We start from the raw sequence: 20075 nt of genomic DNA on the forward strand, positions 1-20075 counted from the left end.
TTGACAACCAAACATAAGGCTTTTTTATATATATATCAGGGCGATGTATGCCTATCTGAATTAGCTGATGGTAGTTTTCTATACGACTAATCTCAATAACAAACCTAGGCCTATGAATTTGTTTTTGAATGGATTTGTTCCCATGAAAATATTTTAAATTGTTACTGTTAAATGTACAAGATAATATAAGTAAGTGTCTAACTACTCTTAAATAACAGTCATGTAAAGTAGGCTAAACTTAGGCTTCTAATAACATATATGTATATCGTCATCAGCAACAACAACAACAACAAACAACAACAACATACCTTATGATCATGCATACTTTGTTTCAGTTTTCTTTTCAATGTTCCAGGAACTTTCATTCTTCGATGGCTGTTGTGCACCATTTTAGACCCCCCAAATGGTCATTTTAATCAAAGCGTTCTTCAGCACAATAAAATGACAATAAAAAAATAACTTGAGAACACCTTATTAAGTTCTGATAAAAGTCAGTCATGGAATTTATTGGGCTACTACGTGAAGTATTATAATGCAGAATTATGAACAAACTTCTTCATAAAATAATAAAAAAAAATGTAAAAAATAAAAATAAAAAATCACATTTGAGGACAGAAGGGCTCATCATTAGCATTGGCATGTTGTTCGACTAATTGACATAGGCTATTACCTATTCATTTATTTAAGCAAATGACACAATTATGTAATAAAATGACTGTAAACGCTGTATACTTTTTGTCTTTCAGTAGAAAGAGAACCCCTTATTCCAGGTCGACAGGAGAAGAAGAAACATCGCTGTGCCCATTATCGACCTGACTGCTCTTGAAAATCGCCTTCTCTATACCAATGAAGATAAACAAATACAGAGAACATGAAACAGGCAAGAATAGTTTCACTAAACTCTAAACTGTAGGGCCTAAATTTTGTAAACATATCTAGGCTATATTTCAGCAGAGCCGGTGTTTTTAATCATGGACACATGCGCTTCAAATGCGCTATTATTGTTCTCAGCAAACTACAATAAATCAAGTATGCAACTTTATATTACGCAGATATTCATTTGTATTTCTTCAAAAAACGAGATTCTGAATGTATAGGTCTGTATCCTGGGTGAGAACTGCACACAATCATACTTACAGAAAATCTGACAGAAAAGCGTTTGAAGAGCTTTGGAATTTCGATAACACACAATGTCCATTGTTTTAAAAACCTGAATATTCGACTGTGTTGTAGACACATTGCTGTAATTGCTGAAAATAATTGAATCAAAAATGAAAATAAGGAGATACTCCGTCGTTTTGCTTTAAGTCGACCACTGAAATATGAGTGTCCCGCAGGGGGCGCTATGTCCCCGCTAAAAACCGCCGTGTCCCTGCCTAATGTGGGATTCCAGAGAAAAGCAGTGGCCCTGGAGCAGCGGTTTTCAGAGCTAGTTGTGGGGGTGTGACCGTATGAGAGCTGCTTTACCCATAACCCCTCCTACTACGCCCCCCGTCTCTCTCTCTCTCTCTCTCTCTCTCTCTCTCTCTCTCTCGCTCTCCCTTTCACTCTTCCCCTTGTTCTTGCACACCGTTTCTTCATTCCAATGCACACACAGAGCGGAGCATAAACTTTCTGCAACCACGCCGATAATTCGCTCAGGGACTTACTACAATATATAAACCAAGCGGATTTTTATCGGGAATAAGACTTGATCATGTATGTACGTAATTGTGACTATGCTACGTAGTTGGACTATGCTACATTATTGTATTTGATACAAGAAGTGTGAAGATATTGTAAGTCGCTCTGGATAAGAGCGTCTGCTAAATGACTTAAATGTAAATGTAAATGTAAGATATCAAACGTATTGACTACAGAAGAGATTTAGGATTTTTTTCCCGACAGACCCTGTGAAATGGACATTTATTTCCCTCGGTGTCGATAATATGAAATATTAACGGGGATATTTACCGAACCGTTGTTGGGAACAGGGCAACTTCTCTTTGGTCGTTTGCCAAATGCGTCGACGGGTTGGACAACTACGGAATCTCGTTTCTCTGGCATAAACCCACTGGAAATCATTGAATAAGGAGAGGGCACAAATCTTCTCATACCTTGCTCATATTCCTATTTCCCTTGTTGGTTTTATGGAGGTAACTCTGGGTTTGGGTGCTTGACGCGGTTGGACTGGGTGCTTGACGCGGTTGAACTGGGTGTCGGAACACCTCGGATTGTATTCACCCGTCTCTCCCTCTCTCCCCTGGGGTTATTTTTATGTCCGAGCTGATCGCTTTATGACAATGGATTACTTGCTGGTTTTATGCAGCCTCTGGCTGCACATGGCCTCAGCTGTTGAAGGTAAGACACATTCATATTTTAAGGGGGGTTTATTATAAACTGCTATTTTTGGGGGGTGATTTGCGTTAAGACTCTGATTGCCCTGGATTTTAACTACGCCGAAGCTCTCGTGAGGTCCGTCAATGGGCTACAAACTGCGCATTGGTAGCCGAAGCCGAGTTACGCAGGTTAATCCCTCATCGAGCTGTATATCTGTTGTTTTTATTTTAGCCTTTTAAATCGAGAACATTTTTTATTTTATCAGGAAAATAAAATAGAGACCATTTTGATTTGCACGAACTCGCCCCCACCGGATAGCTTTGCACAACGGCATGCAGGCAACCCCAAACAACCCCAATTACCTTGCCGTTGCCGATTTTCAATACACATTTGTAATGCGCACACCACTTCTATCATTTCAATTCTAGTTGTGTATTCTTCTCTTTTAAGATCATTCATTCTTCTTGATGATTGACTTTTCATTATCGCCCTACGGAAATTAGCGCAACACTACTGTATCCCAACGGGGAGTCGGGATCTCTGTAGGCTGCGGCTCCCCGGGTATGCCACAGACCATAGGCTACTGAGTCAGCTTCTCGTATTGTGGAAGAGGGTTCTTTATTGCCTAAAATAGTGGATCAACTACTTTCTAAGCATTTTTTTTTTTTTTTTTTCAAACCATTACACCAACGTGTATCCTTTTTGCTGTACTTGCTCCTGGATAATGATCCATATCAAGCAAAGTGTGTTTTAACCATGTACAACAGCACAATACACTGGTTGTCTACCAAATCACTGCGGAATATGGGTCCTATTGCGATCGCGTTCCTTAATATGTATAGCTATTTTAGTGAATGTTGTATTTTTTCTTTCGTGTAGGCCTGCCCACTGGGTACAGACGTCAATTAAACGTCTATTCCCAAGTTAGTTTCAAGTCATTTCATTGACATGACGTGGAAAACAACGCTGATTCAACCAGTGTGTGCCTAATGGGTTTATGACAGGGGGGGGAAAAATACAAAATTCACTCAAATAGCTATACATATTAACGAATGCAATTGCAATACGGCCTATATTTCACAGTGATTTTGTCAACAACTTGTGTATTATGCTAATATATGAAACGAAAAGTGTTGTGTTATCTATCAGTGGGCTATTTTATGAATTATTTGTGTAGAATGGGGCAAGGTCTACGCCAGTGGAGAGTGATGCCTACTCTCTCCAACACCGTCAGTGTTGTATTAAGAGATGCGTTGCTTGACAGAATGGTCGGGTTTATTAAATTAATAATTAATCAAGTGATCCTTATGTTCAGGCAGCTCATTTTCAAAACAATACTATCGAATAACTTATTTACTGGCAACATTTGGCATTGGAACTTGGGTTGAAATCGGTTTGAATGGTGCTACAGCTCGGTATCGCCGTTTTAGCAAGGCGACTTGGAAGGCTACCCGGCTGGCTTGTGTTACTGTTGCCACTAGAAAAGTAGGGCAGGGTGTCACTGTTTCAGGAAATGGCGCTCTCCCACAGCTTTCTTGTCTCTTTTCAGGACTTCTCAATACATGTTCAACTCCTTTGAATTTACGCTGATAAGATAAGCGTTTCTCTTTGAACTTGTGAGAGAAACCGAATAGCATGCTGTTGAATGACTATTGGGGTCATTTGATAACGAACGTCTTATCATCCGATTTCCGATTCTAATATAACATTATATTAGTTGTGCGTAATTATATAATAGTAAGGCTATGTTGTGTTCATAGTGGGGCTTTTAAGTAGGCTATAGTTGTGGTAAAGTGAAGTAGGCTATAGTTGTGGTAAAGTGAAGTAGGCTATAGCACGGGGAAAACATAATGTAGGCTAGGGCTTATCTAACAAGCTCTGTTGTTTCGTGTGTGCCCTCAGTCTTGATAAGGTATACTATATAGGCCAACTCATGTCAAAAACAAGCGGTAGCTTATGAAGTATACTGTGCACGAAATCGACACATTCACCTGGGCTTTATGTGTGGCGCAGCGGTCTAAGGCACTGTATCTCAGTGCTAGTAGGCGTCACTACATACACTGGTTCGCTTCCATGCTTTATCACATACAGTCTGGATTGGGAGGTCCATAGGCCGGGGCACAAGCGTCGTGCAGGTTTGGCCGGGGTAGGCCGTCATTGTAAATAAGATGTTGTTCTTAAATGACTTGTCCAGTTAAATTGTAAATAAAATATTTAAATTATATAAAATATATGTGTGTAACGATAGGCCTTCTGGGAGGTACTCATTTTGAGCGGTGCGTCAGGGTAGGTCTATAGCCGCACCGAAATTCTGGGTGCAGCTTTTGGCTTAAGTTGATATATTTCGTTAGAACAATCTATTTCCACCATAAGTGATGCCATAAATTTCCCTTCGCTGACCTGGTTCGGGCCTTATACTAAGCTTTTAATATGGTCGGGTGATTTATGACATGCGCCTGAGACTTCTCTGAGACTTCTGCTAGTTAATGGTGATTTCGGGAGAGGCAAGCGGCCGCCCCGGGAACAATACATGACCACATGGTGCGTCTGGTCTGACCAGAAACTATAAACGAGAGAATGCCCATAATTTACCAAGTTTACAGCCACTACCAACAAGGGACATGTTAAAAAGTGCACTGCATGAGTTGGGTCTTGGGGAAATAGTTTTTCTATAGACCATTGAAAAGAAAACACCTTTAGTTTTTTTGCGGGCCATGTTTTTTTAGTAGGTTGTGCATTCATGTTCACGATTACATCGAATATGTTCAATTATTAATGAAACAAATCCCAGATTAACTAAACCGTTTGATACCCCCATAGGCCCATTCTGTGGCCTATTTTGGGGCGCACGAACTAGGCCTATAAGTCTTAGCGTAACATTGTAATTTAAGATTCATTTTGCTTAGCAAAAAATGAACCATGTTTTTCCTTTTATAGTCAGTTTTCAAACTCAACCGTCAAAGTAATTGATGAAGAAGATTCACGTGTATTTATTCAGAAACAAAGGCAAAGGCCCATGGATGAATCGGGTGCACCTTCCATGTAGGCCTATGGAAATTATTTTTCAGTATAGACTATTCAGTATTTTAAAGCTGTCAAAACAAATACGTTTCTAGTGCTATTCACCAATGTGTATGTCAGGTGGTTGGCTGTAAGATCCTCAATAGTAATATGGTGTACCTGGCTCTATGGATAAAGTGACCAATCGGTTCTCTCGTAGCTCTGTCGGATACCTAAATTATCCCGATAACATTCCAGTGCACAGGGGGATTAGTTCATCTTTCCCATTGTAAATGATGTTCATGTTAGAGGCTAAAGCAGATCTGTTTTTCTGTTAGCGCAGTGCACAGCACACATTACAACGGCGATCACGAGGCAAGCTGGAACCGCGTTTTCCCACTTTGACGCGTATTTCACTTATAGTTCCCATCCTTCATGTTGTACGGAGTCTCAGGGGGAATGGATGCTTATGGATGGGGTTAGGGTTAAGGTAAGGGTAGGGGTTAGGATAGGGACGTCCCAAGGATCCCGGATAGCAATAACATTTTCCATATTTTACAGTTGGTGAATCTCTCGCTCTTTCTCTCAATTTCAATTCAATTACATTCAATTTCAATTCAATTTTCTCTCTCAGCCAGGTGTAAAAACTCTCTCTTCACCTTGACTGAAAGGCTCTTCGTTAACATTATTATTGATTAACCCATTGAAAAGCAGTGGGGGACATTTTGTTTGGTACACTTGTTCTGGGTTAAATAAGGAAAGCTATACCCATCTTTTTTTTAAAGAATACTATAGGCCTATTCTATTTGAATGAACTAGGAGTTTTGTTAGCTTTCTAGTGATCCTGTACGGAGTGCCATCGGACAGACCACTTGCAGAGCGGCCACCTCGGAGTAGGCTATCTATCCATTTTGCATATACATTCAAAGGCAAATGATCAACAAACGTCGTTAAGGATAATAATGGCCATTATTAAACGGACAACAAAAAAAAGACTGATTAGTCCTCAGGTTAACAATGGTAACAACCAGACCCTCTTTAGGTCGAGGGAGACGTCGAAGGGCGGAGAGAGGCGTGGAACTGCATTTGTAAAAGGTTACAGAAGAATCCGTAACCAGCACTTTCAGTTTTATGGTGAAGAGAGACGGTGCCGGTGCACTGCTGAATACGACAGAATGGATTCCTGTTCACTGGCCATTGTTGTGGAAAGTGTTTGAGTCTTTCTTATTTGTTAAAGATTTACTCCACAGGACTAAACGAAACACTGTTAAAACCAAAATGACAATTACATGGCAAAAAAAATAAAGTGCATTACGATTTAATTGCATGCTTTGATTAGTTTTTTACTGAATTCGTCCAGTTTCTAGGCCTAATAAAAATAATTTACAGAATTATAATACTTACATAATATCAATATTATAAAGTATTATTATAGCCTAATTATACTTATTGCTTGTAATCATATCAGAATTTAATTATTGATCCATATTTCTTACTGTGCATTAATAATTTGAAGAAAGTGTCGTAGGCCATAGCCTAACAAAATCCATATTGATTTGTAGAACTATTGAAAGTCATTTATTTAAACTCTCCTTTACACAGACAGTGTTGCAATCCATGTGGCTTGATTGATCAAGAAAAAAAACCCGGCGCTGCGTAGGCCTTTAACCCGAGAATCAATACAGGAGATCGGCTTTCTATCGTCTGTAGTGGACCTGGCTTCCCATGGTCTGTGGTGAGTCAAATGGCTACGACTTGGGACCAGTTGACGTCCCTGGTCTAACAATCTATTAGAGCACAGGTCTTTATTGAAACATTGAAGTGCAGCAATTAACCAATTCATAAGGCAAAGTATTAATCGTCTTTTTGAATCAAACGGTTTGCGGGGACAGAGGGGATGAGTGGGCCTTATCTGATTGCCACGTAGGCCACTCCGCGAGACACTGAGCATGACAAGTGATGAGCCAAGCGTATACATTTTCATGATCTTTGACTTATTGAATTACATGGGGCAATTTTTTATTTTTTTTGTTATTAATTTCAGTTTTACGTTTTTATTAGTCGTAGGGGATACGTACATACTGTGTACGGGATACGCATAGTATATACGTCGTTGAACGAAGTAGGTTCCTTCTCGACAATGCAACAAAGATACGAAATAATCAAAAATAAAAATACAAACATTAAAGTAAATTGCAGTAGAATAGAGTAAAGCATTTTTAGCATAAGTATAACACAGGAAGGCACCATTTATAGTCCAATATTTACACCTGTATTGGACAAGGGGTTATGGGGGGGGGGGGGGGTCATCCTTTAGAATGATTTGGAAAGATGAAGTATGAAAAGCCTGGTTTATTCATGAAGGTCTTTTTCCTGAATTGATAAACGTTTATTACCAGGCTATACGGTTGTGGTCTGTTTTTTGTTGTTGTTGCATTCCGTGAATTATAGTTGTATTTTATCATCTAATTTTGTTTAATGAACATGTTGTTTTTCACATAGAGAGTTTGGCCATCATTACAAATACTGTACTCAATATTGTGAGAGTATCATTCACATCATTGTATTAGACTAATTATATTGACATAATGTGTTTTGCGTGTCAAACATTTTGTCTGTCAGTAATATTGGAAACTTTTTGTTTAGTTCAAATGCAATATAATTAGGGTAACAATTTAATCAACATTTTGTGTATTTTACAGTCATTGAGCTCTCACAACACTCATAATAGTTATAATGATGATGATGATGATGATGATTCATGTTAAATTACAATGTTGGGGGTGGGTGGGGGGGGGGTAGAGGGGGGTGGGAGGGTTGGGGGGTGGTCGTGCAGAGAGAGAGGTTACAGGCTGAGCTCAGATGGGGGGGTTGGGTTGGGGCTGTGGTTGTGCAGAGAGAGAGAGAGAGCTGGCAGGCTGAGGTCAGATGGGGGGGTTGGGGGCTGTGGTTGTGCAGAGAGAGAGAGAAAGCTGGCAGGCTAAGCTCAGATGGGGGGGTTGGTTGGTGGGGGCCTGTGGCTGTGCAGAGAGAGAGCTGACAGGCTGAGCTCAGATGGGGGGGTGGTTGGTGGGGGCCTGTGGCTGTGCAGAGAGAGAGCTGACAGGCTGAGCTCAGATGGGGGGGGTGGTTGGTGGGGGGATGTGGCTGTGCAGAGAGAGAGCTGACAGGCTGAGCTCAGATGGGGGGGTTGGTTGGTGGGGGCCTGTGGCTGTGCAGAGAGAGAGAGAGAGCTGACAGGCTGATAGATGTTATAGGACTCAGGGGCCGTCACGTGAATGTTGACGGTGTGTCTCTTGTAGCACACAGTCATTCGTTCATAGGAACCAAAGCTTTACACCAGGAATTTCTATGTCATGTGTTCATATATCTAGGGACCAAAGCATTACACCAGGAACTTCTATGTCATGTGTTCATATATCTAGGAACCAAAGCTTTACACCAGGAATTTCTATGTCATGTGTTCATATATCTAAGAACCAAAGCTTTACACCAGGAATTTCTATGTCATGTGTTCATATATCTAGGGACCAAAGCATTACACCAGGAACTTCTATGTCATGTGTTCATATATCTAGGGACCAAAGCATTACACCAGGAACTTCTATGTCATGTGTTCATATATCTAGGGACCAAAGCATTACACCAGGAACTTCCATGTCATTTGTTCATATATCTAGGGACCAAAGCTTTACACCAGGAACTTCTATGTCATTTGTTCATATATCTAGGCACCAAAGCTTTACACCAGGTACTTCTATGTCATTTGTTCATATATCTAGGGACCAAAGCTTTACACCAGGAACTTCTATGTCATTTGTTCATATATCTATGGAACAAAGCTTTACACCAGGAACTTCTATGTCATTTGTTCATATATCTAGGGAACAAAGCTTTACACCAGGAACTTCTATGTCATAGAATAAATAATATGTGACCTTACTACCATAAATTATGCAATCCATTTGGGAAATTCGCAGGGGTCAGCACAGCCAGAGTGCAATGGCTGAGTCTCGCCCTGGGTGAACCGCCTTCCAGGTAAATATGACTTATACACATCGGTGGAGGGCAAGTCTCTCCAGTGCCAACATTTTCGTCTAACGGTAACCACTTTGTGTTCTGATAATATCACATCACTTCGACCTGCGTGAAATGCCGTTTAGGAATGCACTTGCAGACAGAGTGGTGAAAAAGTTGTTTATTTTGTTTACTAGATTATATCAGTGAACCACTAGATTCCCATCATGCAACACTGTAGAAAAAAATCACCAATGACTTTTTAATATCTTAATTAACCTGTCTGATATCACAAATGTATGCGATATGACGAAATACAATCACATTCAGACACACACACAGACAAATGCATGAAACCAATTGATTTATTATCGATAACATCTCACATTCTCTTGTGCTTTTGATTTACTCCGTAAAAGAAGGGTTGTAATTCCACCATGGAAAACACAGGGCCATCAGACATCAGTCCAGTTCCTCTCCTCACCAGCATTAATTCCTCTGATCATTTGAACAGGGCGAGGGAGCACAAAGCACACACAAGCTGCATTCAGTAACAATATTCTTATTTGTCTTATAAATAAAAGGCAGTTGCTCCCTGACAACACAAGGAACTTTGATCGTATTAAAAGGGCAGGGGAGACTAGCCCATATAAGCTGAATTTAGTCAATTCAGCATCAAACGCTTACTACAAGGCAGTGTTGCTGATTAAATAATGCAAGAGCACACCCTAGTGGACAAAATGCTTACAGCACCTGGTATTCCCAGGCAGTCTCCCATCCAAGTACTAACCAGGCCCGACCCTGCTTAGCTTCCGAGATCAGACGAGATCGGGTGTATTCAGGTAGGTAAGGCCGTAAGCGAAGGAACAACTCTTGGTACACCATATAGAGTCAAAGTGAGTCTGATAAACAGACATTGCATTTTCACCAATTAGATAAGCAGCTTGAACTTTGGGTCACTCAAAAAGGGGAAGAAATTACATATACTGTAGCCATCACTTTTTAGCACAGATAGTTGGATGAAATACAAACAAACCTTGCTAACATTTCAAAGCGAGGGCACATATTTCAGCCTTGTGGGAAAAAATGGACAAATACAATGACTTCTGACAAATACATCATTAGCAACAATTTCCCATGCAGCTAGCCTACTAGCCAGAATAAATACACAAAAGCTCTGAATGTTGAAAAACTATTGCATTGTTCTGTGCTAAGGAGGAGCGCATGTATGGACAATTTCATATTGTAAGCGCATGGGGCGCGTATGACACATCATGACTGGGGGTGGGGTTAGAGCGGCTTCTCAACTATCTCTTGATTGAAGTACCAGCGTGGCATAAATACCATGCTGCATTTCGCAACATGATGTTTCCACAAAATGCCAACAATGTTTCGCTACAAACAAATGTTTCCACCTTTTGATTAGTCCACCTTTCGATTGGTCCACAAAATCTCTTTCAAAACTGACTTCAAAGATCTCCATAAGCACAAGTCAACCTCAAGGTTTATCATCAAACAAGACATCAGGAGAGAGCGCGAACGCAGTCCCCCACTACCATAAATTATGCAATCGAGATTTCCGCATTTGGGAAATTCGCAGGGGTCAGCACAGCCAGAGTGCAATGGCTGAGCCTCGCCCTGGGTGAACCGCCTTCTTGATCACAGTAGCTCCCTTGCCAGGTAAGTATGACTTATACACATCGGTGGAGGGCAAGTCTCTCCAGTGCCAACATTTTCGTCTAACGGTAACCACTTTGTGTTCTGATAATATCACATCACTTCGACCTGCGTGAAATGCCGTTTAGGAATGCACTTGCAGACAGAGTGGTGAAAAAGTTGTTTATTTTGTTTACTAGATTATATCAGTGAACCACTAGATTCCCATCATGCAACACTGTAGAAAAAATCACCAATGACTTTTTAATATCTTAATTAACCTGTCTGATATCACAAATGTATGCGATATGACGAAATACAATCACATTCAGACACACACACAGACAAATGCATGAAACCAATTGATTTATTATCGATAACATCTCACATTCTCTTGTGCTTTTGATTTACTCCGTAAAAGAAGGGTTGTAATTCCACCATGGAAAACACAGGGCCATCAGACATCAGTCCAGTTCCTCTCCTCACCAGCATTAATTCCTCTGATCATTTGAACAGGGCGAGGGAGCACAAAGCACACACAAGCTGCATTCAGTAACAATATTCTTATTTGTCTTATAAATAAAAGGCAGTTGCTCCCTGACAACACAAGGAACTTTGATCGTATTAAAAGGGCAGGGGAGACTAGCCCATATAAGCTGAATTTAGTCAATTCAGCATCAAACGCTTACTACAAGGCAGTGTTGCTGATTAAATAATGCAAGAGCACACCCTAGTGGACAAAATGCTTACAGCACCTGGTATTCCCAGGCAGTCTCCCATCCAAGTACTAACCAGGCCCGACCCTGCTTAGCTTCCGAGATCAGACGAGATCGGGTGTATTCAGGTAGGTAAGGCCGTAAGCGAAGGAACAACTCTTGGTACACCATATAGAGTCAAAGTGAGTCTGATAAACAGACATTGCATTTTCACCAATTAGATAAGCAGCTTGAACTTTGGGTCACTCAAAAAGGGGAAGAAATTACATATACTGTAGCCATCACTTTTTAGCACAGATAGTTGGATGAAATACAAACAAACCTTGCTAACATTTCAAAGCGAGGGCACATATTTCAGCCTTGTGGGAAAAAATGGACAAATACAATGACTTCTGACAAATACATCATTAGCAACAATTTCCCATGCAGCTAGCCTACTAGCCAGAATAAATACACAAAAGCTCTGAATGTTGAAAAACTATTGCATTGTTCTGTGCTAAGGAGGAGCGCATGTATGGACAATTTCATATTGTAAGCGCATGGGGCGCGTATGACACATCATGACTGGGGGTGGGGTTAGAGCGGCTTCTCAACTATCTCTTGATTGAAGTACCAGCGTGGCATAAATACCATGCTGCATTTCGCAACATGATGTTTCCACAAAATGCCAACAATGTTTCGCTACAAACAAATGTTTCCACCTTTTGATTAGTCCACCTTTCGATTGGTCCACAAAATCTCTTTCAAAACTGACTTCAAAGATCTCCATAAGCACAAGTCAACCTCAAGGTTTATCATCAAACAAGACATCAGGGGAGAGCGCGAACGCAGTCCCCCACTACCATAAATTATGCAATCGAGATTTCCGCATTTGGGAAATTCGCAGGGGTCAGCACAGCCAGAGTGCAATGGCTGAGCCTCGCCCTGGGTGAACCGCCTTCTTGATCACGGTAGCTCCCCTGCCAGGTAAGTATGACTTATACACATCGTGGGAGGGCAAGTCTCTCCAGTGCCAACATTTTCGTCTAACGGTAACCACTTTGTGTTCTGATAATATCACATCACTTCGACCTGCGTGAAATGCCGTTTAGGAATGCACTTGCAGACAGAGTGGTGAAAAAGTTGTTTATTTTGTTTACTAGATTATATCAGTGAACCACTAGATTCCCATCATGCAACACTGTAGAAAAAATCACCAATGACTTTTTAATATCTTAATTAATAACCTTTTGTCAATAGGGGGAGCTGTTAGCACTATTTATTTTTTTACATTTCCAAATTAAACTGCCTCGTACTCAATTCTTGCTCGTACAATATGCATATTATTATTACTATTGGATAGAAAACAATCTCTAGTTTCTAAAACCGTTTGAATTATGTCTGTGGGTGAACCAGAACTCTTTCTACAGCGAAAATCATGACAGGACATGCGAAGGTCAGAAATCTAGGCTCTGTTCTCAGATCAGTTTAAAGCTCTGTGTGTGCCCTATGGGTCGAAATGAACTGCACCCGCCTTCCCCTGGATGTCAGTAACCAATGAGAAGTGGAATGGAGTCTCTACGTATTTCTCAGAGTTTATAAAAGGCCATGGAGTGACATGTCCGTTCTTTTGGACGCTCGTCAAGGCGCAAGAGAGGACATCAGAATGGCATGCTCAAAAGCTCTCGTTATCGGCATAAGATATATCCGTCTGTGATTTAATTCGATATAAGTGTTAGAAACATCATAACGAAGTTATTTTAAACCGATTTATATCAGTTTATGCGAGTATATTGCTATTTTCGGAATTTTCGTAGTATTGCGCTTTGAGGATTTGGACATGTGTGTGCCACGTAGCTATTGTTAGCTGCTAGTTCCGAAGTTGAAGAGGACGTTTTACAACAAAGCAACGATTCTTTTGGACAAAGGACAACTTGCCCAAGATTCTGATGGAAGCTCGTCCAAAAGTAAGAGCTATTTATGATTTTATTCCGTATTTATGTGGAAAAATGTAAACGCATTTGTCGGCCATTATTGCGGCACTAGTCTGGCTGTAACGCACACTGTATGTCTAGTAACGTTAATTTTAAAAATCTAACTCAGCGGTTGCATTAATAACTAATGCATCTTTCATTAGCTGTCCAACCTGTATTTTTTTTGTCAATCTAATCGATAAATAATCGTAAACTTAGGTGCCTTTCCAAGATGGCGCCGGCCAGAATGCATGCCATGTTTTGACTGATTACATTGCATAACCACGATTTGTGATGCTAAATATGCACATTTTCGAACAAACTCTATATGCATTGTGTAATATGATGTTACAGGACTGTCATCTGAAGAATTCTGAGAAGGTTAGTGAAAAAATTAATATATTTTGGTGGTGATAACGTTATCGCTCTTTTTGCCTTGAATCAATGCTGGGGTGATGTTAGCTCATGTGGTATGCTAATATAACGATATATTGTGTTTTCGCTGTAAAACACTTAGAAAATCTGAAATATTGTCTGGATTCACAAGATCTGTGTCTTTCAATTGCTGTACGCTGTGTATTTTTAAGAAATGTTTTATGATGAGTAATTAGGTAATACACGTTGCTCTCTGTAGTTATTCTAGTCGCTTTGGTGAGTTTTGTGATAGTGGCTGCAATGGTAAACTATGATTTATACCTGAAAAATGCACATTTTTCTAGAAAAACAGATGCTATACCATAAATATGTTATCAGACTGTCATCTTATGAAGTTGTTTCTTGGTTAGTGGCTATATATATCTTTATTTAGTCGAATTAGTGATAGCTACTGATGGAGTAAAAAACTGGTGGAGTAAAAAAATGTGGTGTCTTTTGCTAACGTGGTTAGCTAATAGATTTACATATTGTGTCTTCCCTGTAAAACATTTTAAAAATCAGAAATGATGGCTGGATTCACAAGAAGTGTATCTTTCATCTGGTGTCTTGGACTTGTGATTTAATGATATTTAGATGCTAGTATTTACTTGTGACGCTATGCTAGGCTATGCTAGTCAGCTTTTTTACTGTGGGGGGTGCTCCCGGATCCGGGTTTGGGAGGAACTAGAAGTTAACCTGTCTGATATCACAAATGTATGCGATATGACGAAATACAATCACATTCAGACACACACACAGACAAATGCATGAAACCAATTGATTTATTATCGATAACATCTCACATTCTCTTGTGCTTTTGATTTACTCCGTAAAAGAAGGGTTGTAATTCCACCATGGAAAACACAGGGCCATCAGACATCAGTCCAGTTCCTCTCCTCACCAGCATTAATTCCTCTGATCATTTGAACAGGGCGAGGGAGCACAAAGCACACACAAGCTGCATTCAGTAACAATATTCTTATTTGTCTTATAAATAAAAGGCAGTTTTTCCCTGACAACACAAGGAACTTTGATCGTATTAAAAGGGCAGGGGAGACTAGCCCATATAAGCTGAATTTAGTCAATTCAGCATCAAACGCTTACTACAAGGCAGTGTTGCTGATTAAATAATGCAAGAGCACACCCTAGTGGACAAAATACTTACAGCACCTGGTATTCCCAGGCAGTCTCCCATCCAAGTACTAACCAGGCCCGACCCTGCTTAGCTTCCGAGATCAGACGAGATCGGGTGTATTCAGGTAGGTAAGGCCGTAAGCGAAGGAACAACTCTTGGTACACCATATAGAGTCAAAGTGAGTCTGATAAACAGACATTGCATTTTCACCAATTAGATAAGCAGCTTGAACTTTGGGTCACTCAAAAAGGGGAAGAAATTACATATACTGTAGCCATCACTTTTTAGCACAGATAGTTGGATGAAATACAAACAAACCTTGCTAACATTTCAAAGCGAGGGCACATATTTCAGCCTTGTGGGAAAAATGGACAAATACAATGACTTCTGACAAATACATCATTAGCAACAATTTCCCATGCAGCTAGCCTACTAGCCAGAATAAATACACAAAAGCTCTGAATGTTGAAAAACTATTGCATTGTTCTGTGCTAAGGAGGAGCGCATGTATGGACAATTTCATATTGTAAGCGCATGGGGCGCGTATGACACATCATGACTGGGGGTGGGGTTAGAGCGGCTTCTCAACTATCTCTTGATTGAAGTACCAGCGTGGCATAAATACCATGCTGCATTTGGCAACATGATGTTTCCACAAAATGCCAACAATGTTTCGCTACAAACAAATGTTTCCACCTTTTGATTAGTCCACCTTTCAATTGGTCCAGAAAATCTCTTTCAAAACTGACTTCAAAGATCTCCATAAGCACAAGTCAACCTCAAGGTTTATCATCAAACAAGAAATCAGGGGAGAGCGCGAACGCAGTCCCCCACTACCATAAATTATGCAATCGAGATTTACGCATTTGGGAAATTCGCAGGGGTCAGCACAGCCTCAGTGCAATGGCTGAGCCTCGCCCTGGGTGAACAGCCTTCTTGATCACGGTAGCTCCCTTGCCAGGTAAGTATGACTTTTACACATCGGTGGAGTGCAAGTCTCTCCAGTGCCAACATTTTCGTCTAACGGTAACCACTTTGTGTTCTGATAATATCAAATCACTTCGACCTGCGTGAAATGACATTTAGGAATGCAATAGAGTGCAATGGCTGAGCCTCGCCCTGGGTGAACCGCCTTCTTGATCACGGTAGCTCCCCTGCCAGGTAAGTATGACTTATACACATCGGGGAGGGCAAGTCTCTCCAGTGCCAACATTTTCGTCTAACGGTAACCACTTTGTGTTCTGATAATATCACATCACTTCGACCTGCGTGAAATGCCGTTTAGGAATGCACTTGCAGACAGAGTGGTGAAAAAGTTGTTTATTTTGTTTACTAGATTATATCAGTGAACCACTAGATTCCCATCATGCAACACTGTAGAAAAAATCACCAATGACTTTTTAATATCTTAATTAACCTGTCTGATATCACAAATGTATGCGATATGACGAAATACAATCACATTCAGACACACACACAGACAAATGCATGAAACCAATTGATTTATTATCGATAACATCTCACATTCTCTTGTGCTTTTGATTTACTCCGTAAAAGAAGGGTTGTAATTCCACCATGGAAAACACAGGGCCATCAGACATCAGTCCAGTTCCTCTCCTCACCAGCATTAATTCCTCTGATCATTTGAACAGGGCGAGGGAGCACAAAGCACACACAAGCTGCATTCAGTAACAATATTCTTATTTGTCTTATAAATAAAAGGCAGTTGCTCCCTGACAACACAAGGAACTTTGATCGTATTAAAAGGGCAGGGGAGACTAGCCCATATAAGCTGAATTTAGTCAATTCAGCATCAAACGCTTACTACAAGGCAGTGTTGCTGATTAAATAATGCAAGAGCACACCCTAGTGGACAAAATGCTTACAGCACCTGGTATTCCCAGGCAGTCTCCCATCCAAGTACTAACCAGGCCCGACCCTGCTTAGCTTCCGAGATCAGACGAGATCGGGTGTATTCAGGTAGGTAAGGCCGTAAGCGAAGGAACAACTCTTGGTACACCATATAGAGTCAAAGTGAGTCTGATAAACAGACATTGCATTTTCACCAATTAGATAAGCAGCTTGAACTTTGGGTCACTCAAAAAGGGGAAGAAATTACATATACTGTAGCCATCACTTTTTAGCACAGATAGTTGGATGAAATACAAACAAACCTTGCTAACATTTCAAAGCGAGGGCACATATTTCAGCCTTGTGGGAAAAAATGGACAAATACAATGACTTCTGACAAATACATCATTAGCAACAATTTCCCATGCAGCTAGCCTACTAGCCAGAATAAATACACAAAAGCTCTGAATGTTGAAAAACTATTGCATTGTTCTGTGCTAAGGAGGAGCGCATGTATGGACAATTTCATATTGTAAGCGCATGGGGCGCGTATGACACATCATGACTGGGGGTGGGGTTAGAGCGGCTTCTCAACTATCTCTTGATTGAAGTACCAGCGTGGCATAAATACCATGCTGCATTTGGCAACATGATGTTTCCACAAAATGCCAACAATGTTTCGCTACAAACAAATGTTTCCACCTTTTGATTAGTCCACCTTTCAATTGGTCCAGAAAATCTCTTTCAAAACTGACTTCAAAGATCTCCATACGCACAAGTCAACCTCAAGGTTTATCATCATACAAGACATCAGGGGAGAGCGCGAACGCAGTCCCCCACTACCATAAATTATGCAATCGAGATTTCCACATTTGGGAAATTCGCAGGGGTCAGCACAACCAGAGTGCAATGGCTGAGCCTCGCCCTGGGTGAACCGCCTTCTTGATCACGGTAGCTCCCTTGCCAGGTAAGTATGACTTATACACATCGGTGGAGGGCAAGTCTCTCCAGTGCCAACATTTTCGTCTAACGGTAACCACTTTGTGTTCTGATAATATCACATCACTTCGACCTGCGTGAAATGCCGTTTAGGAATGCACTTGCAGACAGAGTGGTGAAAAAGTTGTTTATTTTGTTTACTAGATTATATCAGTGAACCACTAGATTCCCATCATGCAACACTGTAGAAAAAATCACCAATGACTTTTTAATATCTTAATTAACCTGTCTGATATCACAAATGTATGCGATATGACGAAATACAATCACATTCAGACACACACACAGACAAATGCATGAAACCAATTGATTTATTATCGATAACATCTCACATTCTCTTGTGCTTTTGATTTACTCCGTAAAAGAAGGGTTGTAATTCCACCATGGAAAACACAGGGCCATCAGACATCAGTCCAGTTCCTCTCCTCACCAGCATTAATTCCTCTGATCATTTGAACAGGGCGAGGGAGCACAAAGCACACACAAGCTGCATTCAGTAACAATATTCTTATTTGTCTTATAAATAAAAGGCAGTTGCTCCCTGACAACACAAGGAACTTTGATCGTATTAAAAGGGCAGGGGAGACTAGCCCATATAAGCTGAATTTAGTCAATTCAGCATCAAACGCTTACTACAAGGCAGTGTTGCTGATTAAATAATGCAAGAGCACACCCTAGTGGACAAAATGCTTACAGCACCTGGTATTCCCAGGCAGTCTCCCATCCAAGTACTAACCAGGCCCGACCCTGCTTAGCTTCCGAGATCAGACGAGATCGGGTGTATTCAGGTAGGTAAGGCCGTAAGCGAAGGAACAACTCTTGGTACACCATATAGAGTCAAAGTGAGTCTGATAAACAGACATTGCATTTTCACCAATTAGATAAGCAGCTTGAACTTTGGGTCACTCAAAAAGGGGAAGAAATTACATATACTGTAGCCATCACTTTTTAGCACAGATAGTTGGATGAAATACAAACAAACCTTGCTAACATTTCAAAGCGAGGGCACATATTTCAGCCTTGTGGGAAAAAATGGACAAATACAATGACTTCTGACAAATACATCATTAGCAACAATTTCCCATGCAGCTAGCCTACTAGCCAGAATAAATACACAAAAGCTCTGAATGTTGAAAAACTATTGCATTGTTCTGTGCTAAGGAGGAGCGCATGTATGGACAATTTCATATTGTAAGCGCATGGGGCGCGTATGACACATCATGACTGGGGGTGGGGTTAGAGCGGCTTCTCAACTATCTCTTGATTGAAGTACCAGCGTGGCATAAATACCATGCTGCATTTGGCAACATGATGTTTCCACAAAATGCCAACAATGTTTCGCTACAAACAAATGTTTCCACCTTTCGATTGGTCCACAAAATCTCTTTCAAAACTGACTTCAAAGATCTCCATAAGCACAAGTCAACCTCAAGGTTTATCATCAAACAAGACATCAGGGGAGAGCGCGAACGCAGTCCCCCACTACCATAAATTATGCAATCGAGATTTCCGCATTTGGGAAATTCGCAGGGGTCAGCACAGCCACAGTGCAATGGCTGAGCCTCGCCCTGGTTGAACAGCCTTCTTGATCACGGTAGCTCCCTTGCCAGGTAAGTATGACTTTTACACATCGGTGGAGGGCAAGTCTCTCCAGTGCCAACATTTTCGTCTAACGGTAACCACTTTGTGTTCTGATAATATCACATCACTTCGACCTGCGTGAAATGCCGTTTAGGAATGCACTTGCAGACAGAGTGGTGAAAAAGTTGTTTATTTTGTTTACTAGATTATATCAGTGAACCACTAGATTCCCATCATGCAACACTGTAGAAAAAATCACCAATGACTTTTTAATATCTTAATTAACCTGTCTGATATCACAAATGTATGCGATATGACGAAATACAATCACATTCAGACACACACACAGACAAATGCATGAAACCAATTGATTTATTATCGATAACATCTCACATTCTCTTGTGCTTTTGATTTACTCCGTAAAAGAAGGGTTGT

General features: G+C 40.7%; 1 protein-coding gene and 10 non-coding genes across 27 annotated transcripts in view; 1 reads left to right on the forward strand and 10 right to left on the reverse strand.

Moving 5' to 3' along the window:
• Nucleotides 1-1567: 1567 nt before the first annotated feature.
• The window catches only part of LOC139539416 (ephrin type-B receptor 3-like), a 152764-nt gene continuing 134256 nt past the window's right edge, over nucleotides 1568-20075 (forward strand). For all 17 annotated transcript variants that reach the window (XM_071342350.1, XM_071342363.1, XM_071342358.1 and 14 more), the window contains exon 1: nucleotides 1568-2340. In XM_071342350.1, coding sequence (XP_071198451.1) covers nucleotides 2277-2340 — 64 coding nt within the window. In that variant the 5' untranslated portion in view covers nucleotides 1568-2276. The remainder of the gene's footprint in view (nucleotides 2341-20075) is intronic.
• LOC139540541 (5S ribosomal RNA) lies at nucleotides 10078-10196 on the reverse strand. The gene has a single exon (XR_011668206.1). It is a non-coding gene; the product is annotated as a 5S ribosomal RNA (ribosomal RNA).
• LOC139540554 (U1 spliceosomal RNA) lies at nucleotides 10861-11024 on the reverse strand. Its single transcript, XR_011668218.1, has one exon. It is a non-coding gene; the product is annotated as a U1 spliceosomal RNA (small nuclear RNA).
• Nucleotides 11736-11854, reverse strand: LOC139540548 (5S ribosomal RNA). The gene has a single exon (XR_011668213.1). It is a non-coding gene; the product is annotated as a 5S ribosomal RNA (ribosomal RNA).
• Nucleotides 12519-12682, reverse strand: LOC139540552 (U1 spliceosomal RNA). The gene has a single exon (XR_011668217.1). It is a non-coding gene; the product is annotated as a U1 spliceosomal RNA (small nuclear RNA).
• LOC139540547 (5S ribosomal RNA) lies at nucleotides 15233-15351 on the reverse strand. Its single transcript, XR_011668212.1, has one exon. It is a non-coding gene; the product is annotated as a 5S ribosomal RNA (ribosomal RNA).
• LOC139540555 (U1 spliceosomal RNA) lies at nucleotides 16015-16178 on the reverse strand. The gene has a single exon (XR_011668219.1). It is a non-coding gene; the product is annotated as a U1 spliceosomal RNA (small nuclear RNA).
• On the reverse strand, nucleotides 17089-17207 carry LOC139540560 (5S ribosomal RNA). Its single transcript, XR_011668224.1, has one exon. It is a non-coding gene; the product is annotated as a 5S ribosomal RNA (ribosomal RNA).
• Nucleotides 17872-18035, reverse strand: LOC139540549 (U1 spliceosomal RNA). The gene has a single exon (XR_011668214.1). It is a non-coding gene; the product is annotated as a U1 spliceosomal RNA (small nuclear RNA).
• On the reverse strand, nucleotides 18747-18865 carry LOC139540573 (5S ribosomal RNA). Its single transcript, XR_011668233.1, has one exon. It is a non-coding gene; the product is annotated as a 5S ribosomal RNA (ribosomal RNA).
• LOC139540557 (U1 spliceosomal RNA) lies at nucleotides 19514-19677 on the reverse strand. The gene has a single exon (XR_011668221.1). It is a non-coding gene; the product is annotated as a U1 spliceosomal RNA (small nuclear RNA).

This window comes from Salvelinus alpinus, chromosome 15 (genome assembly GCF_045679555.1).
Source record: "Salvelinus alpinus chromosome 15, SLU_Salpinus.1, whole genome shotgun sequence".
Lineage (NCBI taxonomy): Eukaryota > Metazoa > Chordata > Actinopteri > Salmoniformes > Salmonidae > Salvelinus > Salvelinus alpinus.